This window comes from Orycteropus afer, unplaced genomic scaffold (assembly GCF_000298275.1).
Source record: "Orycteropus afer afer isolate SDZICR_OR568_19922 unplaced genomic scaffold, OryAfe1.0 scaffold00020, whole genome shotgun sequence".
NCBI classification, from domain to species: domain Eukaryota; kingdom Metazoa; phylum Chordata; class Mammalia; order Tubulidentata; family Orycteropodidae; genus Orycteropus; species Orycteropus afer.
The window spans coordinates 3532710-3556986 of NW_006921607.1; the positions used below are offsets into that span (position 1 = coordinate 3532710).

Genomic DNA, 24277 nt, shown 5'->3' on the forward strand with positions numbered 1-24277 from the left:
TATTAAGTAGTGGAGCCAGATTCAAATCCAGTGGTTTGTCCAAATTCTGCTTAAGCAGGTATTTTGGTCACAGTTGCAGACAGACTTCCACAAGCCTTTATCTATGGCTATAAAACCCAAGTAGAAGACTGACCACTGTGAACTATTCAAGACCTGGGGCCACAGCGAAGCCTCTTCCAGGCTCCTGGGAGCAGGCTAACAGGCACCTCCAAGGAGACCCCCGGAACACACCGAGAGAGACAAAGACCATCAACACCCAAAGGAATCATTGTTACCCAGAAATCTTTATTACAAAAATATTTTGCAAGCCAAAAAGTTTAAGTTGCAACTATATACAAAATGGGGCCTGTTTCCTTCCCAGCAGTCTTAAAATAAACTCCCTAAACCACGCTCCTTCCGCAGCGTCCTTTCAACCTCTTCCTTTTCCTGGGGTTCAATACACAAGGTGTGGGGAACCTCCAGGCTGCCAGGCTGAATGAAACTAAAGCTATGCGTCTTCCTTGGCCTCGTTCCCTTACTCCCCCTCCAAAATTAAAATAAAGTCAAAGAAAAATGGCACCAAGGAAACATTCTTTTAAAATTCTTTGTGTGTGTGTGTATGCGAGCATATGTAGGTATGTGTGTGTAAGTATGTACAGAAATGTACGTTGTGTATGTTTGTATGCATGTCTGTACACGTGTGTGTGTATGTATGTGTGTGCACATGTGCATGTGCTGTCTCTGGGCAGAAGAAAGGGACACCAAGGTTTACAAGCCAACCTTTTGGAATTGGAAATGACAGGAGCCAGGTGGTTGGGCCACTGTGGCTCCCAGATGCCACAGAGGAGCTCTGGCTTGTCAGATCTGCCCACACCATATGTTGGCTCAGTTAACTCCTGGATGCCATCATGTAAAATGCCAAGCCACCATCCCCCAGAGAGCTTGGGTCTGTGCTGAGCTCCTCAAATTCCATCTGTAGGATGTGCTGACACACTGGATCACCCAGCCTCTTACTTTGACAGGCTGGGCCAGGAATCCCTTGGGCACTGAGCACCTAGACCAACCAAGGGGGCCATGAGTATTAGCATTTTAACTCTACGAGTTGATCAGTTACAATGAAAGACCAAGTGAACAGGGCTGGCCTGCTCTGGGTCCAGCTAGGCCCTCATACCTTTTGGGGCACTGGCTCCCTGAACTGGAAGGAGTCACCACCTCTGTCAAACCTCCTGAGATGGAGGGACAGAGGGCAGAACCACCTTGGCTTCACAGCTGCTCAGTCCTCCTGGATGTCTTCGACTTATTCCAGTTTGATCCCGAGAGGCTTTGAGAGCAGAAATGGGAGATTCTTCTTTCAGGGATCAGCTCAGAGAGCTGGGATGGGGAAGATTGCTGAAGGGGGTGGGGGTGGGGGAACAGCCAGGCTCAGCTTCCCCACCCTGCAGATTCCTAAAGTGCTTGTGAGAGATGGTGGGGAGAGATGTCATCTTTCCTCTCCCCATTCTACAGATGAGCAGACTGAGGCATTAGGTCTCGACAAGACTGCACCACTAAGGAGGTGGCCAGGAGAAGCAGAGGCAGATCGGGACTTACCAAGTGGGGTCACGGCAGGCAGGAATACCAGCCACATGGCTCCAACGGGAACATGGTCAATTTTGTCCTGGACAGAAGGGCTGAGTGTCTCCACGGGGCAGCCAAACTGTCCCTTCTTCCCCCATCCTGAGGGCTCTGAGACTTGGTGGAATTCAGTTTCTGCTGTAAGAAAATCCTTTCAGGACAACAAACTGTTAAACCTTAGACTTCACAAGAAGACCCAACCATGTACTTCAACGTATGACAAAGAGCCAAGATAACAGCGCTGTTGTCTTAAGAAGAAGGAAAAAAAAAAAAAAAAAAAAAAAAAAAAAAAAAAAAAAAAAAAAAAAAACACAGAAAAAAAAAAAAAAAAAAAAAACCCAAAACACCACAGATCAAAATTTCTAACACCTCAGTTTCAAGATTGCACGTTTCACATTTCTCAATAATTTACAGGTGTCCACAGCGACAGGTTGTGAATTAGTACTAGCTGGAGGAGGCAAGCTGGGCTAGAGAGGAGAGGTGGGTCCGTGTAGAGTGTCATAGTTGGAATGATGGGTCCTCGAGGAAGCTCGGAGGGGCACGAGGAGGAAGAGGAGAAGAAGGAGGGGGTTTTTGTCCTATTGTCCTTTAAGGGGTGTTCCCTCCAGCCCCAGGCCTTGTGGTTCATCAGCCCAGGGATGGCAAAGACCAGGACTATTGGTAGCAACCTCACCAAGGCTCTGGATGCAGGTCCCAGAGTTCTTGTCCAGCTTCTCCATGGATGGGGCAGTTTGGTCTGACAGGAAAGCTTTTTTGCAAAAGCCCCGGTTGGGTGGTGGTGGTGGGGGAGGAGGTGGAATCTCCTCCCTCCTCACTCTGGCAGATCAGGCTGTGGAGCGTCAAGGAGGCAGTCAAGGGTCTCCAAGACCATGATCTAGACCCAGGCGTTGGTGGAGCAGAGAGGCACGAGAGTTCTTGGGCCCCAGGCTATTATGGCCCGTCCCCAGGTCAGCTCCTCAGCTGGCTTGGCAACACCAGCCTCTATGTGTGGGAACACAGGGTGTTGTGGTGGCCCTGGAAGTGCTGGAGAGCCAAGGAGGCTGGGGAAACAAGAGCCACCTTCACCCCTGGGTCCCAGGGCCTGGCCATCCCGGCCCTCCAGGGACTGGGCTGCTCCCTCATCATGGCGGCTCCATGGAAGCTCGTGGGGAACGGCCCTAAGATGACTGAGGGCCCATTCACTTCCTCTGGACCTGGACGCTGGCGTACTCTGAGAAGGAGGGCTCAGGCTTGGGGGTGGGCTGCTTGGAGGCCCGGTTGAGGTGCACCATGTCCAGGTCGGCGTAGGTGAGGGTGTCCTCTGGTCCAGGTGGCGGGCCAGTCTGGATACTGGCATACTCCGTGTGATTGTTGGGTTCAGCGGCCCGGGGCGCAGATTTCTTCCCCTTGGGCAGGTTCAGGTCTGCATAGGTGATGTCGTTTGTATCCTGGATCTAAAGGAGACAGAGAGGGTCATTCTCTCACCGGCCAATTGGGTATTAGGTCTTGAGGCTCTGTTTCCTCCTGGCCCCTTAAGGCCCAGCCCTAATTCAGGCACCCTTTTCCCTTGCCAAGCTTGTCCTACCAAACTCCTTCCTGGTCTTCCTTCCTGCAGTCTTACCCTCTCCATGCCACCTTCCTCCCCATGGTCTGAAGGAGCTTCCTAAATGCCAGTATGGTCATGACACAGACCTACTCCTCTCCTCCTAGCCGGGGCCACCTGCAATTCTCTCTGCCTTTCCCAATGCTGTTCCTTCTTCCTGGAGCATTCATCCATCTCCTTCTCCATGTGGCAAATCCCAATGCACCCTGCAAACCGCAGGTCAAGCATCACTTCTTGCAGGGCCTTCTCCTACCTCACCTCTCCTAGCTGGGTCCAGGGCTCCTTCTCTGAGTTCCCTCAGTCCAATTTCTCCACCATGGCACCCATCACCCAAGACTGTGAGAGTCTGTCTGGGGGCCTGACTGGATGCTGAGCTCTTAGTGGCTGAGGCAGTCATTCATTTGCTCATTCACTCCACACATATTCACCAGGCATCTATCACAGTGGAGAAACCAAGGCTGCACAGGAGATGCCTGATCCATGTTGAATGAATGAATGGTAACCACGTCAGCTGGGGGATTTCAGTGGTCTTAGGGTGGAACTGGGGACTGTGAGGCAGAGAACAGGGTCCGTGTAAGAATGAGACCATCGGTTAGTAGGTGACACAGGTTCTAGAGTCAGATGGTTTGGCAGTGCCTTCTCTCACCAAAGGACTTTGGGCAATTCACTTAACTTCTCTGAACCTTGGTTTCTCCCATCTGTGAAGTGGGGATAATAATAATATCTATCACAAGGATTGCTGTGAACATTGAATGAGATTAACCAGCTAACCCTCTTAGAACAGAGCCTGGTAAATAGTGACAGCTCAATAAGTATGATGGATCATCAACTTCATAGCAAACTTATCACCCACAGGTGCTGCCTTAAAATGACACATCATGAAGTATAAACTCTGTGGCACCTGAGCTACAGATGTGGTGTGAAGGTACCAACAACAATCACAGATCACACTTGGTGCACAGTAACAACCACAGCTCAGTCACTCAGGGCTGATAAGTACCACGCTTTCACGCTCACCACCTCATTGAGGCTGTACCACAACCCTGCTGGGTAGGAATTACTGACCCTATTTCACAGGTGAACAAACTGAAACCCAGGGAGGTAAAATAATTTGGTGAAAGTCACAAAAGTAGCAAAGAGCCAGAGATGCTGGACTGAAAAACTGTGCCTTCCCACAGAGCTCCTGTCCCGGACCCTTTGCACTCCCTTTCTCCCTCCCTCCTCACACAGTGCCGCAACATTCCACTCCCTCCCAGGCAAGGGCTGGCGTTTGGCCTTGGGAATCAGAGACACAGAACCACAGCTCCAAAGAGCTCACGGCACAGGGCCGGCACATAGTAGGTGCTCAGTAAATCTTTGCGGAATGTGAAATTTCTACAGGTTTCAGTAACTGACTCTCACCATTACCCTTTCCCCAGAAAGTTCCAGAGGGAAATCCAGAAGTAAAATGACTGGGAAGAAAGCATCCCTCTCTCACCACTGGAAATCATCGTGTTTTTCCTAATTATGACCTGAGCTCGCGCCTGGGAGGCCAGGACTGAAGGCTGTTGTTGGGTGGCACCGGGTCAGGAGAGCTGGCCATGGTGTTCTGGCTGATGAAGAGCCCTGTTTTCACCAGCCTGACTCCCTTCCACAGATCAAATCTCAAATGATGACAACTGCCTGGAAGATGTCAAGGACAGCTGACACTCTCGTTCCTGGGGTCAGAGCAGGGCCGGTGTCATTACAAGACACCAAGGAGCCCTTGGCCTTCAAGGTCTGACAGCATCAGCTGGTGATAAGCAGGGCTAAGTTACTCGGAAACAGGCCAACCATGTTGTCTGAGAAATCTCCTCAGCTGGAGGGAGTGTGTCCTTGCATGAGGTAATTAATGACACAGTCTTCCTATAGGCAAAGACTACAGACTCTGACAGTGCTGGGTTACGACTCTGTGTGAGATGGGCTGCAGGGAGGAACTGGGGGAGCTAGGGAGGGTGTTCCTAGTGGAGGATCTGGACCAGTGAATACATTGAGACAGGAAGGCACAATCCACCTAAACGGCGGGCTGCAGCCTGACTCCAGGGCCCCATTTACATAGAACACACTGTGAACTGTGGCCCCTGGAGTGGTACAACGGGTGGCACCGTGGTGAGGAGCCCACAGCAGACTCCTTTGCTGGCTGGAACAAAGAGAGGGAGTGTGTGAGGACAAGGGGCGGAGATCTGGAATGTAAGGGGAACATGTCTTAATTTAGAACAGGATCTGCAACTCTGGCTGCTCTGAAGAAATCACACCATCTAGGTTCCCGGGAAGGGAGTCTCACCAAGGACTGTACCTGGGTTACTTCTCTGGCATTCTTCTCGGGCTCATGCAACCTAAAAAAGAGAGGCTCAGATAAAATTATCCTCCCTATCTCAAGTGCTTATACAAACTTGTTAAGAATAACATTCACGTTCCACTTCCTTTATGGGTAAGGAGCTCTGGTGGTACAAGGCCTAAGGCTTTGGACTGCAAACCAAAAGGTTGGCTGGTTCAAACCCACCAGTTGCTCTACGGAAGGGAGGTGAAGCAAACCATTTCCATGAAGATTTACTGCTTGGAAACCCAATGGGGAAGTCGCTGTGAGTCAGAGTTGGCTCAAGGCAGTGGGTTTTTTTTTTACTTTATGAGTGGAGGACATGGATGAACAATTCAAACAAGAAATTAGCCGCTTATCAAATGTGTGGCCAAAAGGGTCCATCTCAGTAACAAGGAGTTTTAAACAACAAACTACCATTTTTCTACCTACTATGTCAGTGCCTAGGAGCTCTGGTAGCATAGTGCCTGGGCACTTGACTGCTAACCAGAAGGCTGGCGGTTCAAATCCACCAGCCACTCCTCGGAAAGAAGACTAGGCAATCTACTTCCATAGTGATACCGCCTCGTCAACCTAAGGAGGGATAGCTATGAGTCGAGGCCGACTCGACGACACATAACAACAACAACAACATGTCAGTGCCTAAAGCATTTGACTGCTAACCAGGTTGGTGGTTTAAACTCACCAGAGTAGAGGGAAGATGGGGCAATCCACTTTCGTAAAGATTTACCACCTTGTGCCCAAAATCATGTACATAGTAGCTTATCATCAAAGACTAATTATTCTTTGCTCTATCCATGGTCTATAGGATTATGCATTAATTTCAGACATAAAAATAGCCATAGGTGTGTTATGGTATCTTTATGTTAATCTTACTGTAACTGTTGCTCTTATCAGTATATAAATATATGTTTATCACTTAGAATCATTTCACAATAAAAGTATTTTATCTGATAATAATAATAAAAAAAGATTTACCACCTCAGAAACCCAACAGAGGTCATTATGAGTCGGACTTGACTTGATGACAGTGAGTTTGGTTTTGGTTTTTGGTTATGTCAGCAAGAATCTTTTTTAAAAAAATCCTAACACTCAGTGCTGGGGAAGGTGTGGTGAAACTAGCACTTTCATACATTGTTGATGGGAGAAACAAACCTGTACAACCCTTTAGGAAAGCAGCTTGGCAACACCGCTCAAGAGCTTGAAAAGTGCCTTCAGCTTTTGACTCACCATTGCTTCTTTTTATTTTTTAAACCAAAATACAGAAAAAGCTGTACGTGCAAAGACATTTGTCACTGGAGTGTTTACATCTTACAGCTCTGCCAATTGGGAATGGTTAAGGAAAGGAGTGTGGACTTACAGATTTAAAAGGCTTCTGAGGAGATTTTTCTTATTACAAATGATTATATTAAAGTGGTAAGTGAAAAAGCAAAATTCTCTGTGGAAAGATTTCAATCATGAAAAATGTACAGACAACACTGGAAGGAAATGCAAAGAGCATTTTTAGGTTTTTAGGTGGCATATTTTTTCCTTTCTAGTTTCCCATATCCTCCAAATGTTCAACGTTATAAACATTTATGTATTATCATTTAAAAAAAAAAAAAAAGTCAACAACGACCCTCTTGTCTAATCAGGGGCCAGTTCATGCACTTGATTCTGTAACTGGAGGCTGGGCTTGGCTGACTTGTGGCATCAGTGTGGTAAGCAAACTCACACCACTGGTTCTGTAGGAGCCATCCGTTTCTCAAGCCAGTGACTCAGGGATGTGAGCCTGGATAATGTAAAAATTGAGCAATGGGGCTTGGAAGCAGGTTATTAATGGACTTGGCATGAGTGTTTGCCTGAGAAAGCAGTTCTGGGGCATGACAAGCTCCACATGGCCAGAGAGAAAGCCAATCAGGAGAGACATGTCTTGGGGGGGGGGATCACACAGATCTACCCACACCCCACCAGCTTCAAACACTTCCAACGTTCAAGTCCAGCTCCTCTCTGGGGCAAGTCCAACTCCTGGCACTGCTCATAAGCTCCCTGTGGTCTGGTCTCAGGTAATTCACTCCTCCACCTCGCTACCCACTGGATATTTAGTGAGGACTGCGCGCTTTATGCTTTAGTACCTGCTTGGGTTGACCTTGGCCACTTTTACTCTTAATTAACTCCCATTTATCCTTCAAGACTCAACTATGGCATTGCCCACCTGAGAACTTCTCTGGCAGTGCTGGGCTGGCTGGGATGCCCCTCCATTTTTATATCTGGTTTTTATGTCTGCCTGCCTGCCATGTTTTCTCACCAAATGGGGACAGGTGCTCAAGAAGTGACTTAGAATGAATGCCCAGGGCCTTTGCACCCTCAGTCTCCCCCACCTCTTCATCTGCTTCACTCCATCTCTTTTCTCAGATCCTGTTTTAAAGAGTCCTTTCTCAGGACATCTTCACTTGAAGCCCCAAACTCTACTGCAGCACACTGGGTTCCTATCAGAACAGTATTTCAGACTGTGACCCATTATCCATTTTCCAGGTCTGTCCCTTCCCCAGTCTTCCCTATCTCGGTGAGTGGCATTGCCATGACCCATCTCTGTGCTCAGCCTCAAGAAATGGGATCATCCCTGAGTCGTCTTTTTGCCCATGTACAACCCATGTCTAATCCACCCCAACGCTCACCAGTGCTGCATGCAAAATATGTATGGAATCCCACCACCCTGTCATTGTCACTATGCATTTCCACGGACCAACGCCCTAAAGATCCTCCTCTCTGGTCTTCCTGCTTCTATCCCTGCCCCTCTGCCTTCCTCTGACCTAAGTGATGACACAGGAGCTCTGGTGGTGTAGTGGTTAAGGCATTTGGCTGCTAACCAAAAGGTCAGTGGTTTGAAGTCACCAGTTGCTCTGTAGAAGAAAGATGAAGCAGTTTGCTTCCATAAAGATTTACAACCTTGGAAACCCAATGAGGGTCATTACGAGTTGGAGTCGACCCCATGGCAGTGAGTTTGGTTTTGTTTTTTGGAAGTGATGACTCATCATATTCTGCTCAAAACCCTCAATCCTTTCTCACCACACAGTGGAATCCAACTCTATACCATAATTGGCCAGGCTGTGCATGACCTAACCTGCCAACTGCTTTAGTCTCTCTCTCTTCCTCACTCCACTCAGGCTGCCCTGCCACTGCTATTCTCAAAGGGCTTGATAAACATATCCAACTGCTGCCATCGTTGGCTCTGGGCATCCGCTCTTCCCTTGGCCTGGTTTACTCTTGCCCTAGAACTCCTTGCGGCTAGAGACTGCTCATCCTTCTATTATCTTCTAAATGTCACCTCTGTAGACTAGCCTTCCCCTCCCCCCATCCCTGCTCTGCTCCATCCCCTTATCTGGCTCTATTTTATTTGGTCAGCACCTCCGTTACATCATTTGTGAACCTCCCAGCTTGTGTGGTGACCTGCCCCCACACTGCACCATGAGCGCCATGGGGGCAGGAACTCTCAAGGAACCTGAGAATGGAGTTTGAGGGATGGTGTTCTAAGAATGGAGTTTGGGTGTTCATTCAGTAAAGGGTTCTTGAGAAAGGACTGTTTAAAACAGGATCTGAAGGAAGAGATGGAGTAAGGTACATGAAGAGGCAAGGAAGACTGAAGATGCAAAAGCCCTGAGAAGTCGGACTGGCATTCATTCCAAGTAACCCTCGAGTACCTGGTCCCATGTGATGAGGAGGAAGCATGACAGAGAGACAGACACATAAACCAGATATGAAAATATGCAAGGTGGTCTGGGATTGCCACAGAGGGGTATCCCAGCCAGTCAGCACTATCAGATAAGTTTTCCCAAAGGGGTGACATGATAGTTAAGTCCACCCCTGAACCCAAGCACCTAGTATCAGACTAGCACAAGGCTAAACCCCCAAAAACCGCACTGCCATTGAGTCGATTCTGACTCTAGTGACCCTCATTGGGTTTCCAAGGTGGCAGATCTTTATGGAAGTAGATTGATGCATCTTCCTTCCACGGAATGGCTGGTGGGTTTGAACCACCAACCTTCTGGTTAGCAGTCAAATGTCTTAGGCACCATGCCACCAGCACTCCTTAGCACAAGGCTGGCACTCTATAAATATTTGTTAACTGAATGACTGAATGAGTATCTCTCCCATTGTATCATGGGTGCCATGAGACCAGGGCTGGAGCCTTCTTTGTTCCCCTCTGCATTCCCCCAGCTCAAGGCCTGGCACTGAGCTAGGCTAATCCAGATTAATAAATGACAGAACCAGGGAAGCCCTAAATATTCCAAGAATAAGCACAGTGAATGCCTGACAAGTGAACGAATGGATGATTGAATGCGCCCCAGTGCCCAATTAAGGGAGCAGAGACACATTTTTCTCCTGTCTGAGCCAGGGAAGATTACAGACAATGTTCTGCCTGTATGTTCCTAACCCAGGGAGTTAGCAATCGCCAATTCCTCCCCGTCCCCCTGCAACCGGAAAGGCCCTTTGAGCTCAAAGCAGCAGCATTCCCCCTGGCACCCCGTGATGGGTGGGCTCAGCTGTTACCAACGCCAGCTTCCTTTGGAAAGCATCTGATCCCTACACGCTGAAGCTGAAGCTGGTCTCCGAGAGGGAACCCCACCATTCCTGCTCACTAGCTATGGCTTTGGTTTAGAGAGATGAAAGGGAACAAGCGCTCGCCCGGCTCCCCTGGTAGGCTCATGTTGGAAAAATAAAAAACAGGCCAAAAACGGCTGGCTTCTCTGGGGAAGATGAAATAGGCAACATGCGGCATCTGAGTGAGCCGTGATGAAAAACACCAGCTTTAGTGTCAGAAGAATCAGGTCGGAATTGTAGTTTGGAGCTTTCAACACTTACTGTGGCAAGGCCTTGAGAACACAGGACTACCCCAAGCCTCAATTTCCTCAGCCTTCCAATGGGGATATTAATAAACTTCTGGGAGTCCTTGTGTGACATGAATGGTTAAGTGATGGACTACGAGCTGAAAGGTTGACAGTGCCTCAGAAGACAGGCTGGTGCCTCAGAAGACAGGCCTGTGACTTCTTCCAAAAGGTCACAACCTTGAAAAGCCTCTGCAGCATTTCTACTTCGCATGCCAGGGGTCACCGTGAGTTGGAATTAACTTGATGGCAATGAACTACAACAACAAGCTCCGGAATGGGGGTGCTCAAAGTGTGGCCTCTGTAGCACCAGTCCTACCCAGCACCTTGTTGGAAATACACATTCAGAATCAGAAACTCTGGGGTGAAGCCCAGTCATCTGTGTGTGAACAAGTCCTCCAGGTGGTTCTGTGACCCACGACCCACTCAAGACTGAGAACCACTGCTGTATGAAATAGGGATAATGAGAAGTCAGGGTTTCTTGTGATAATTGAAGGACAAATGGGTTAATGTAAGTAAAGACATAGATCAGTGACTGGCACATAGTACATGCTCAATAAATGTTGCTGCAATTGTTCTGTTTTGGACATCACTTTGAAGGCTAGAGTGCCTGACCCAAACCGTGGTATTTTCAATCACCTCATATGCATGTGAAAGCTGGGCAATGAATAAGGGAGACTGAAGAACAATTGATGCCTTTGAATGGTGGTGTTGGGGAAGAATACTGAAAATATCATGGACCGCCAGAAAAAGGAACAAACCTTTCCTGGAAGGAGTGCAGCTGGAATGCTCCTTAGAAACAAGAATGACCAGACTTCATCTCAGCTACTTTGGTCATGTTGTCAGAAGGCACCAGTCCCCGCAGAAGGATGTCAGGCTTGGTAAAGCAGAAGGTCAGAGAAAAAAGGGAAGGCCCCTAATGAGATGGACTGGCACAGTGGCTCCAACAACGGGCTCAAGCACAGTAGGGACTGTGAGGCTGGCACAGGACTGGGCAGTGGTCCGTTCTGTTGTACACAGGGTTGCTATGAGCAGTAACTGACTCTACGGCACCTAACAAGAGCAACAAGCTGCTATTGTTATTATTATGGACACTACATTTTTTTCCCCCCAGGAATCTACTGTCTAACTGGGGAGATAAGACAAGTAAAAAAATAACAACACTGACAAGAACAAAAATAAAACAAATGAGAGATTCTTTCATGTTTGGGCTATGAAGCCACCAAGAGGGAAATTCAAGAATGAAGACAATAGGGAGTGCTGCAGTGGTGTGGGATGGTGTCCACTGATTCATTCATTCACCAAACTTTTACTGAGCACTATTCCATTCCAATGGCGCTCTGGTGGTGTAGTAGATAAGACATTTGGCTGCTAATCAGAAGGTCAGCAGTTCAAACCCAACAGCTGCTCTGCAGAAGGAACATGAAGCAATCTACTTCTGTAAACATTTACAGCCTCAGAAATCTAATGGGGGTCACTATGAGTTGGAATCAGCTCGATGACATTGAGTTTGATTTTGTTTTGGGTTTATTCCATTCCAGGCAACACTGTCAGGTCTAACGGATATAGCAGTGAATGTCAGGGAATGGCCCCTGCCCTCAGAAGGGGTGGTGACTGCTGTCTTGGGAACTATGGAGGTCCTGGGTGGTATGTGAGCTGAGTGGGAACGAACCTCAGGGAGAGGCCAGTGTGGAGGGCCAGGAGGCAAGCAGGCCCAGGGAGGAGAGTGCAACGTGGCTGAGCCTTGGAATCCCGGACTAGGGAGGGGCCGCTAGGGGACTGTTGGTCAGCGGTGCTGGGCCAGGGGGTGGTGTAGAGGGCTTGGTTAAGGAGATGGGACTTTTTCTTGAGACACCTGGGGAGCTACTGAAGGCTTAGGGAGAAGATGGAAGTTGAGCCTTGCCCTTGGAACCCAAGGTACCTGCATATGAGGGATGCAGTGAGCAAAGGCACGGCCAGAGGAATGTCTGTCCTGGGAGGCATGGAGAGCCTGCTTTACTGGGTGGGACAAGGGATCTGCCTAGTCAGGGGGTGATAGAGGAGCAGGCTGGGAGGGTGGGCAGGGCTCCAACAGGAAGCTACCATGGAGGCAAGAGCAGGACGCCAGGCTTTGTCCCAGGGGTGCCATGGAGTAAGACATGAGCAGAGTAAGACTTGAGCCGGGTCCCAGAGCCCCTCAGGCAGGTCCAGTGCTGCTGTTCTACCAGATGCCCTGCCCTTCCCCATCACCACATCCATCATGCCTCCTCCCCTTCAGGACATGGCCCCCCAACTGACCCCAACCTGGAGACTGTCCTTGATCCTCCACCCAATCCATTAGCAAGTCCTCTTGGCTCTACCTTCAAAATATGTCAGAACCTGACCACTTCTAACCCTGCCCACTCCCTTCGCCCCCTGGTCCAGGCCACTGTCCTCTCTGGCTTGGACCACTGCAGCCACCTCTCACTGGTCTCTGCTTCCCCTCATCTCTAATGGGTCTCCACATAAGCAGGCAGGTGACCTGTTTAAGACAAAGTCGGATCATGTCCCTCCTGCAGCTTCAGTTCCCACTCAGAGTAAACCCAGAGTCCTTCTAATGGCCACAGACTACTGGCATTTTCTATAGTCCCTCAGTCCTGATATGCGCTCTGACACCACAGAGCTCTAAAACCACGAAAGATTCCCTAATCCCATCTGATGGCAAACCTGGGCTGAACAGATGCAAAGCTATTTAGTTTTTACCTATGAGTATATGTTCCTATATTTCTGTGCAGATATATCAACATGCTAGATTACGGGGTATGGCCCCTACCCTGCTGGGGGTGAACAGACACCTTCGTGAAATGCAAAGTCTGAATTAGTAGCACATCTGGCTGCAAGGGCTTCAGGTAAGAGACCATGCACCTGCGTCTCCTCACCTCATATCCTCCCCTCCCCTCCTCCCTGCTCCAGCTACACGGATCTTCTCCCTGTTCCTCATGTGCACCCCCACACCCTCTCCAGGGCCTCTGCAGTGGCTGCTTCCTCACCCGGCATGGTCTTCCCCATCATAGCTCCCTAGGTCCCTGCCCCCATCCCTCTTCAGAGGAGGCCTTCCTCCCCTACCTAAGATCTCAGCCTCCCATTAACCTATACCCCCTTACCATGTCTGATCCTTCCTTACAGCACCAGGCCCCCCAACATGACATTCCATAGTGCTTTGTTTCTGTGTTCTTGGCTGCTTCCCTCACTAATGCCTGAACCCCGTGTAGGCCTGGGCTGTGTCTGTTCTCTGCTGAGTCCCCAGAACCCACACAGAGCTGGCACACAGTACCATCTAACCCACTGCCATCGAGTTGGATCCAACTCATAGCGACTCTTCCTTGGGTTTCTGAGGTGGTATCACTACAGAAGTAGATTGCCCAGTCTTCCTTCTGAGGGTGGCTGTGGGTTTGAACCTCCAGCCCTCCGGTTAGCAGTCAAATGCCTTAGGCACTACACCACCAGAGCTCCTAATAGAATGCAGTATATGATTCAGAGCTTAGGGAAAAGTAAGTCTTTAATAATGGTAACTACCAAGCTCAAGCAAGCTCACTGCCGTGGAGTTGGATCCAACTCAAAGCGACCCCTCCTTAGGTTTCTGAGGCGGCATCTGTTTGGAAGTAGATTGCCCAACCTTCCTTCCAGGGAGTGGCTGGTGGCACATAGTAGGGACTCGAAATAATTCCCGCAAACATCAATCAACAAACGAACGCACCGTCTGTCATGTCACGAAATCACCTGAACTCCCGAGTAGCTGTGAGCTTCGGGAAATCAGATGCTCTCAATCTTACTCGTCATCGCATTCCCAGGACCAACCGATGCCAGGGACTCAATATTTACAGAATCAAGGAAAGAGCAAACTCAGGCCTGGGGACGATGAGCGTGGGGTGTGTGCAGGACGTCTGGGAGGGGAAGAAGCTTAGGAGGCTTCTGTCACTGACCAGAAGGGATTTGATGATTAGGGCCTGGCCGTCCAGGGACAGCAGGCAAGAACTCAATGCCTCCCACCAAATCAAGAATTAAAACCCGTCCTGGCAAGAGGAGATTACAATGACAAGGAACAAAAGTGTTGCATGGCACAGAAGTGAGGGTCAGTGGTATGGACTATGCTTTGCATGTTTGATGTGGTCAACAACCAACTAATAACTGGAAAAGTATCCAAGCCCAGTGTGCACCTACCTTGTAGAAGAGGTGGAGCCCTTGGCTGGAAGAGAAAAACAAAGCCAGTTATTTAACTTAGAAAGACACTTTTCTTACGTAACTTACTTTCCCCCCAGGAGGTTTGCCTGCAGGGACAAGCGGGGGAGAACTGGAAATCACATCCTTGGAGGCATCAGGAGACATCAAGGGGTGGTCCGCTATCCTCCACGGAGAAGGCCAGGGAGCAGCTGCTTTCTCACCACTGAGAGTGTGATGGGCCAGATCCCAAAGCCTCCTCCAGTCTGGGAGGGGCCAAGGGCCCTGCCTGTGTCTGGACCTCACTGCCATTCAGCCACAAACCACAAGGGAGGCCCTACAGCAAGCCCTGACTAAGACAGACTAGGAAGAAAGGCCTGGAGATCTACTGAAAAAAACACAGCCAATGAAAATCCAAGGGAGAACAATGGTATGCGTGGGGTTGCCAGGAGTCAGGGGACAATTCAATAGCAGGTAACAGCAGCAAGCCCAGCGCCCAGTCAGAGCCCTTCACACTGGGTAGCAGATTCCAGGGCCGGGAGTCAGGTATACCAGGCCAGAATCCTAGTTCTACCACCAACTCGCTGTGTGACCCTGGGTGGGTCATTTCTCCTCTGTGCTTGAATTTCACCTCTATAACTTGCAGGGTTGGGCTGATATCCATCTATCTCCATGTCACCACTTCCTGAAAAAGGATCTTAGGAGGAAAGAAAAGGCCCGTCTGGTTCAGAGGTTTTAAACTTGTGATATGGGGCACCCCACAGAGAAGCCTCTGGGGTTCAGCAGCTATTTGACTCCCATTTCACTGTAAAACTGTAATTAAAAAGCAACCTGCACACTCGAATGTGCTCTGCACCACATGCCATTAGGCTGGAGGCTGCCACAATGCAAGGATTCTTGCTGCCAGGTTAACACTCAGTGCCCAGGCAGGCACTGGATCTTAGTTGAGTGGGTTCCAGGTGGGAGGGCTGCAGCTCATCTAACCTCTGAACGGAGAAGATAAGTTCAAAGCACCGGGACACGTGTTGTCTCCAGGGAATCCAGTGATGGAACACCGGTCATCCCTATTTCACATGAGTGACTTGCCCAGAGGCACACAACTGGTAAGTGTTGGGGTTGCAATGAGGACATCCCATAGTGATACTGAGTGGGAGAGGATGGGTGGACCCCTCCAGAACCCAACAAGGAGAAAGGGTGCTTCGTTAGGGTGGAACTGGTAGGCAGAGTGGTCTCATGTACGGTTCCTGGACACCCGCTGCCTCGGTTTGAATCCTGGTTCCACCACTTAGCAGCTGTGAGGCCCCAAGCAAGTTTTACAGCTTTCCCATGGCTCAGTTTTGTCATCTGTAAAATGGGGTTAGTGATAGAGGTCTGTGGTGAGGACTAACTGAGTCACTACACACAAAGCTCTCTGGAACTGAGTGCCAGCTATTCGTTGCTGCCATTGGAGCCCGTGTCTGTCTGAGAGCCACTCTGGGGCAGGGTTTGCACCTCCAGCTCCCCAAGCTTCCACTCCTCTTCTGGAGCTCCAGGGCACTGCTGTCCAGCCCCGAGGTAAGGAGCTCACACACGTCAGGGGCCAGGGATGGATGGGCTCCAGAGAGAGGGGCTGAGATTTCACTAATGACTGCCATGAAGACTCCAAGAGACGGGCTGGCTTGTCATCCTGATGGACAAGGGACCCTGTTTCTCCATCCAAAGGAGTTGCCCCCTGCCCCAGTGTGGGGGCTCTTCAGGAACTTTAGGGGAACCACTGGGTGCATCTCCTACAAGGGGACATCTTGTAGATTCCAGCACTTAAGATGGGGCCTGACCCCAACCTTCGGAGATGCAAACGCCTGAGGCTCAGCCAGTGTCCAAGAGCAAAGAGTCCATCCAGCCATCCTAGGAGGGAGGGAAACTTGGGAGCACAGATGAAGGGGGTGAAGAAGGGATACATAACAGATGTGCCAACCTGCCCATCCAAGGGCCTAAGGTCAGCTCAGGACAGGCTTTCCCACTTTGCAGACTGTGGCATGCAGTGGATCACAACCAGCATTTTAAAAAGAAAATAATAGAATGTGATGAAAAGGAAAATCAATTTTCAATTTTACATATAGTTGGATTGTGTGTGTTCTGGTGAGATGGGAAATGTATTTCTCTCACAGTCAAAACCGTTTCAGGAATACTGACTAAGAACAGTCTCCTCCAAGCATGTGGGAGAGAACACACGCTCACTGAGATCTCAGTACGTGTCAGACCTGTTAATACACAGGAGCATATTTGGTTCTCAAAATTACCCTCTGAGGTAGGCACCGCTATACCCATTTTACAGATGAGAAAACTGAGGCCCGTGGAGGCCAAGGTGACTGTTCAGAGCATGTAGCAAAAGCCTGGAAACTTGGTTTGTGTGACTCCCAAATCAGAAGCCTTTCCATAGCAACAACGCCCTCCCACCCACCTCTCACACACACAGAAACAAGAGGATTTGAACCCATACCCTCCTGCTATACAGTCAAAGAGCACATGTCTTACAGTTGTGAGGGGAGCTCTCCAGGGAGACGGCCACTGCTTCTGGGCACATATGAAACAATCCTGATTCCCAAGCACTTTCACCCACAGTCAGCCATTTAGTCCTCCCAACAGCCTGAGAAGGTTGCCCTGGAGAGTCTGAGATATACACTTTCCTCCCAGAGACAGCTAAGCAGAGTTCCCTCCCATACCCTGGCCCCTCGGTAGGTGGTCCTGCAAAGACCTAAGGCTATTTTGCAACCATGAGGGGAAGGTCAAGGGAGTTACTGCCTTGAATTAACCTGGTGAAGCTGCTCCACCCACCCTGGCACTGCTACCTCTGGGCTTCCTGTTTCTTGAAATAACTGGATGTCCTCATGGGTTAAGCTCCTTGTAGTACAAAGCACCCTAGTGGCCTCATCCTCTGCAAGGACAGCCCAGGGCAAAACTACCAGGGAGCAGTGGAAATTCACGCACCTTTCTTCTGTCGGATTCGGAGGAGGTAGAGGGCTGCAATGAGCAGGGCGACCAGCAAGGCACATACCACGCCCACTGCAATAAAGATCTTCTTGTTCTGGTCAGGATCATCTAGGGATCGCACGGAATAGAGCCTTCATGGTTAGAATCAAAACAGAGACAATGAAAGCCCACCACCCCCCTTTCACCACTACACAGCCATCATTAGCAGAGAACATCTGGCTGGGCAGTCCCGGATATTCTGAGCCACATAGAGACACTGGGGGATCTGCACACACATCCCCACGTGGGCCGTTCACGGGCAGCACAGCAACGATGCTGAGGTTCCGGGACGGAAACCATTTGTTGCTGACAGCCATGGAGGAGCCCTGACTGAGGATGTGGACAGAAATCTCACCCCGAAGGGACAGAAACAGGTTCCGTCTCATCTGGAGGAAAGCACAGCACAGGCACCACGACAGGCAGCATAAAAGCATGCGGAACTCCGCATCAGCATCAGGTGGAAGGGAGGGAAGGGAAGGGGAGACGGGAGGGGAGTGGTGGGCGTATGCTGGTACCACCTGACTCCGCAGAGCGGTCAGGGCTGTCTACCAGGCTGGGCCTGGGACTTGGGCCATGCATACTTGGCTTAGGGGCCAGCTTAGGAGCCCTGAACCCAGGTGCCTGGAAACGGAGGACAGGGGGCTTAGCTCCTTGGCTGGCCCCAGGGCACAGGCTGGCCGTTCTAGATTAGTGCACAGTGGTTAGTCAGGAACAGGGCTCTGAGTCACAAAAACGTGGGCTCTAATCATTGCCATTCCTAGTTGTGTAACCTTGGGCAAGTCTTTTACCCTTCAACATCCTCTTGGTATTGGGGCCAATAATCATCTCTACCTCACTGGACAGTTCTGAGAACAAACAAACTAACCAATCAACCAACCAACCAACCAACTCTTTCATCCTTTCTAAAAGTGTTTATTGAGTGCCTGCTATGTGCTGGGCTGTTTGCCAGACCCTGAAGCTACAGTACTGAACAAGATAGTCATGATCTTCCAAGTTGAGACTCAGAGCTGGAGGAATCAGGAAACTCATCTCCTTCAACACTCTTGTGAGAAAATGGAGGCCCAGAGAGGTACACTTACTTGCCCAAAGTCACACAGCACTCTGTGATAGAGCCAGAGTACAGATCCACATATCCTGTTTCCCAGTGCAGTGCTCATCCCATGAAAACCAGGCATTGATGAAATCACAGGACCACCTTGATACGGCCCCATGGCTTTACACACTCCATTAGTAAATGAAAGTTTGGAGGTTCGAGTCCCCCCAGAGGTGCCTTGGAAGGCCTGGCAACATACTTCTAAAAAATGAGCCACTGGAAACCCTATGGGGCACAGTTCTACTGAGAGCCATGACGTTGCCACGAGTTGGAGTCAACAGCAACTAGTTTGGACTGGTTTCCTTTGAAGGATGCATTAAGAAATAGCCTAAAATCGAATCCATTCAAAGGTTCTTTTATAAACGAGACACTAGCCATGTGGATGGCAGGAAATGGACTATGCCACAGGGCAGTGAACCCCAGCTAGGTGCTGCCATTTTGAAGAAAGATGAAACATGCATCAATAAGAGGTTGGAAGGGGGATGAGACAAGGATACCCTGACACCTTCTTACTCTTCCAGGGGAGTGAATCAGTACAACCCTTTTAGGCCACATGCCAGCGTTATTGTCTTAAACAGATGAGCCCTTTGACCAGAAATGCTCCTTGGAGAATTCATCCCACAGGTATAGTTGCATGTGAGAGAGATATGTACAAAGATGCCCTTTGCAGCATTAATTGTATAAGCTGCAAACATCCTGAATGCACCCCCCATCCAGTGGAATGCTTGGATGAAACCTGGGACAGGCTTGCAGTGCAGTTAGGTAGCTGAAGCATAGGTCAGAAAGAACAAGGAGTGCTGTGGGCTGACACGGACTGGGGAATATGGCAACTGGTAGGTGAGGAAAGCAAGGGGCAGGAAGCTACAAACATTACAATATCTCTTCCTCCCATTTTCATTCCTACTCTTTGCCTTTACATCTTTCTTTAATGTATATTTATATAAAAACTTCCATAAAGATATATACCAAACGCTTACAGTTTAAAGCTCACTTTCAACTTCTGCTCTGTATTTACAAGTATCTAGATTACTCTAAAAGGAGTCCTGGTGGTGCAATGGTTAAGCGCTTGGCTGCGATTAGAAAGGTTGGGGGTTCGAACCCACCAGTCGCTCCATGGGGGAGAGATGTGGTGACCTGTTTCTGTACAGATTTACAGCCTTGCAAACCCTACGGGGCAGTTGTACTCCATCCTACAGGTTGCTGAGCTGGAATCGACTTGACAGCAATGAGTTTGGTTTGGGTTAGATTACTCTATAATAAATGAAGGAGCCCTGGTGGCACAAAAGTTAAGCCTTGGCTGTTAACCAAAAGGTCGGTGGTTTGAACCCACCCAAAGCCTCCACAGGAGAAAGCCTGGCAATCTGCTCCTGGAAAGATTATTGCCCAGAAAACTCCATGGGGCAGTTCTACTGTCATGTGGGATCATTATGTGTCAAAGTTGACTCGATGGCACCGAACAACAAGAGTGACTGACTATTTTAACATTAAAACAACAAAGACAAAATTAAGATACAATTTTAAAAAGAGCCAGGCGGGGTGGAGTGGAGGCCTCACCAGAGGTTGACTCTGTGCTGTGGTCCTTCGGGGGGGCAGTGACCTTCAGGGTCTGGTTTTTGGTGACTGCTGGCTGCCCGTCATGCACCACCTGGCAGGTGAGCACCACATCCTCCCTGTGGACAGATGAGTTCACCAGGGTCCAGCTCTTCAGGCTATAGGTCCCGTCCTTGTCCTCGGTGGGGACCAAGGCTGAATCTGTTCGGGACACATTTCCATTCTCCAACCAGGTCAGCTGTAGGTTCTTGGGGTAGAACTTCTTCACCTGGCAGGTGACGTTCACCTGGTTCCCTTCAATGGGGAGATGGGTAACCTCCAAGGTGGGCGGAACTGAAACAGCACAGAGCAGAAGCTCTGAGCTTATGGAACAGACAGATAACAGAGAGGGGGCTTGATAACGGTTAGTTCTCACCATCATGGCAAAGGAATCACCGAGGACAGTGCTAGGCATGCACAGGTCTTCAAACAATGGACAACCTCTTTGCATAATGAATGAAATCACTAGGTGCAGTGCTTGGCACCCAGTAGGTGCTCAAGGACTGACAGCTCCTATTAGGGCAATAACAAATGAAATCAACACGCACAATGCCTTGCATGCAATGGGAATGTAATAACTGTAGTAAAATAAAATCACCAAGCACATAGGGGCTTAGCAAGTAGTCACTGCCATTGCTAGAATAAATGAAACTACCTAGCACTGTGCTTGGTACGTGGAAGGTGTTCAGCTGGAGGGCTGAGCAGCATGGCTGACACGGAAGGAACTCTGGTGGTGTACTGGTTAAAGCATTTGGCTGCTAACCAAAAGCTTAGTGGTTCACACCCACCAGTGGCTCCGCAGGAGAAAGGTGCAGCAGTCAGCTTCCATCAAGATTTACAGCCTTGAAAATCCTATGGGGCAGTTCTACTCCATTCTATAGGGTTGTTATGAGTCGGAATCAACTCCATGGGAGTTTGGTTTTTGGCATTAGGAACTGGATTCCAGGCAGGACAAGCCCTGGAGCAAACCTGGGGGGAGCAGGCTTGGAGCCAGGTGAGGGTCTGAGTTGAGTGTGAGTGTCATCTACCTCGAATGGTGTCAGACAAGTTGGCCGTCCCACGAAGAGAACCCTGCAAGGTAGTGTGGGCCACCTCGCAGATGACCTGAGAGTGGACGTCATCTGAGGTCAGCAACACCTGAGTCCTGCTGGAGATGTTGTAGGAGACACTGTTGTCTGGTGGGACCACCTTGGTCTGGAGGGCTGGGAGCTCATTCCCATTTTTGAACCACTTCAGGGTGACATCTCTGGGGGAGAAGCCGTGAGACTCGCAGGTGAAGCTCACTGTCTGCCCAGGTGTGGTCCTCGCCGAGGGGCCCGATACCACGGGGGCAGAGGGCTTGGCTACAAGAAGGAGCATTTATAAGCAATCATCATCACTGCACTGTCACTGTGAACGACAAGCGTGTGACACTGTCCAGACTCTTTGTGCACATTACTCTAATCCTGCTGATAACACTGGGAGGGAGGGTCACTGTCCTCATCACAGAGTACTGTCCTCATCCCACAGGTGAAGGGACCCAACAAGGGCAGACAGTGAGTGGAGGGGCCGACAAGGAAGTCTAGGCCTGAGTCTAAAAACATTCACCTTCTTTTCTCTGCACCAGGTGATTCCCCACCAATCTCGGCACCAGAACAAAATTACTCATCAGTCTCTCTCTTTGTATTAACCATTCCTTTCTGACCTCACCCACAAGCCTTCCCATTTATAGAAGTAAACATAGGTGAGGAAGTGCCAGAGTGGGACCAGCATAAAAGTGGGCCCTAGGCTGTCCAGCCCAATGGTGGTGTGGTCGCAGCTTCCCCATCTGTAAAATGGGACCATAAGCATTCTCCTCCCAGGGCTGGTGAGGATCAACTGAGGCCATGGCAGCGTTCCTGCTCTGGACCAACCACAGAAGATGCCTAACAGAAATGAACAAAGGCAGACCTGTCTTTAACCCAGACTTTGTTTGCATCCAGAGCTCCCTCTCCTGCAGGTATTTATTGATTATTCCATAATTTTCACTCTTCCCACCAATATTCCCAGAGGGCCTAATCTGTGCCAGCCCAGAAATTGAAAGGAGGGGCAGGAGAATGTTTCTCTGAACCTGGGGTCTTCCTTTGGGTGGAAAATGGAGATCACAGAGTGCTGACAAAGCACAAAGAGGGTAATTTGTTAATTGTTAATTAAAGAGACAGAAGCGAGGAGACAGCCCAGAAGCACTTCCGGTGTCCTGAAAGCATCCAGAAATCTGAGAATCAGAAGGGCAGTGCCTTCCTGTGGGCGGGTCCTAACAGGGCGCCTCTGGGGTCTGCAGGTTGTGAACTATTACCCGAATTTCTGCCACCAGCAAGTAATACACATATTTGCATTTGTGAATATTTAACTTGCCTCCAAACACCCCTGGAACATTTTAGGGCATAGTAGGGAGAGTGACCAGTGATCCCTTCAGCCCCTCAGCTCTTTCACCCCTCCCCAGTCCTCCAGCCCTGTGCATGACAGTGACCCACATTTATTGGATGGGCTCAGAGAGGTGTGTGCTGGCTAAGGACACACAGTGGTCATGGCAGAGCTCACCCCACACAACAGCGGATTAATTTTAGCGTCTCTGGGCTTTATCTTTCAGAGGCTCAGTGTGTTTATGTAAAAAGTAGATGAAAATACCAACATGGTAAGATTAGAGCTGGTGCCTGAACAACACAAAGCCTGGTGTGAAGTAGGTGCTCAATAAATAATATGTATTATCGAGACCATGAAATCTGGTCCTTACAAGCTCCAAAACTACAGTTACTCTTTAGGCAGTAAGAAGGCAAAATAAAAGCACTGAGGGAACACCACAGAATCCCAAATCCTGCTCCCTGTCGTGGACACACACACACACACACACACACACACACAAAACAAAAATTAAACCCAAGTGAAAAAAGCTATAGAAATCACCAAATCATAATTCTCCCTTTTTAAATAATCCCCTCAGGAAGCAAGTTTGGCGGATGGGTTTTCAAAACACAAACAAGATCAGAGGCGTTTTCCTCCGGATCAGGTCTTTACAGAAGCTGGAAGCATTCCAAGAAGCCCGGGGAGCAGAATTGTCAGTGACGTTGTGTGTGTGTGACGCGGAGGGGGTAAGAGGGTGTGAGGCAGGGAGGGTTCTGTGGCCGAACAGCCAGCGTTTGTTGAAATTCCGGCGCCTGTTGAGACGCGAACATGTTTAAAGATGGGAAGGTTCCCTGGCCGCGAGCTCACATCTGAACTCAGCTTTGTCTGGGCTTCCCCTCTTGGTGGACAGAGAGGGTGGGGCCCCTTCTCAGCCCTGGGGGCATGTCCATGGGTAGGGTGTTCATGCCACACCCTTCGCCTCCCCAAAAGCTGTCACTGACACGTGCTATTCTAAAGCGGCCACAGCCTGAAAGCTGCTCTGAAGCCCCAGATCCATGGGAACCTCCCTTGTTAGGAAAAAAAAATATAACTTTTCTTCTGCAAACCGCAGAGAACCCGTGGCTCAGGGGCTCTCAGCCCTGGCTGCATGTTAGAATCATCTGGAGTAATTAAACAATGAAGATGCCCAGGCAAACGCCAGACCAATTAAATCAGAATTTCTAGGGTGGGCCTGGGTCTTAGGATTTTCCCCAAGTTCCCCAGGTGATTATACTGAGCAGCCAAGGCTGAAACCACTAAGCTAGTAAACCCTCACCCCCAAACTCCATTTATACTTGCGTCCTAGAGAGGAAACGGGCCCTGTCCAAGGTCAGATGGCTTTGGCATAAGGTTTGTAACTGACACTTGAGTGTTGACTAAGTGGTGAGCCCTGTTCTAAGCACTTTAGCTCAGGTGTTAACCCCTCCAACCTTGCAGCCTCTCTGGGGGTGGGAATTAGCACTGACAGATGAGGACACTGAGGTCCAGGTGCAAGGTGTCTGAGGTCGCATCCAGGAAGTGGCAGAGCTGGGATTTAAACCCAGATAGTCTGGTTCAAACCCACCAGCCACTCCTCGGAAGGAAGGTTGGGCAATCCTACTTCCGTAGTGATACTGCCTCGGAAACCCAAGGAG

General features: G+C 49.6%; 1 protein-coding gene across 1 annotated transcript in view; it reads right to left on the bottom strand.

Annotated features, from left to right (window-relative positions):
* Positions 1-2771: 2771 nt before the first annotated feature.
* Positions 2772-24277, bottom strand: part of SIRPA (signal regulatory protein alpha) — a 25138-nt gene continuing 3632 nt past the window's right edge. Inside the window, exons 2-7 of the mRNA XM_042783583.1 lie at positions 21272-21586; positions 20208-20537; positions 17519-17629; positions 14555-14579; positions 5490-5529; positions 2772-3020 (exon numbers count right to left, since the gene is read on the bottom strand). Of these exons, the coding sequence (XP_042639517.1) occupies positions 2772-3020; positions 5490-5529; positions 14555-14579; positions 17519-17629; positions 20208-20537; positions 21272-21586 (1070 nt within the window). The remainder of the gene's footprint in view (positions 3021-5489; positions 5530-14554; positions 14580-17518; positions 17630-20207; positions 20538-21271; positions 21587-24277) is intronic.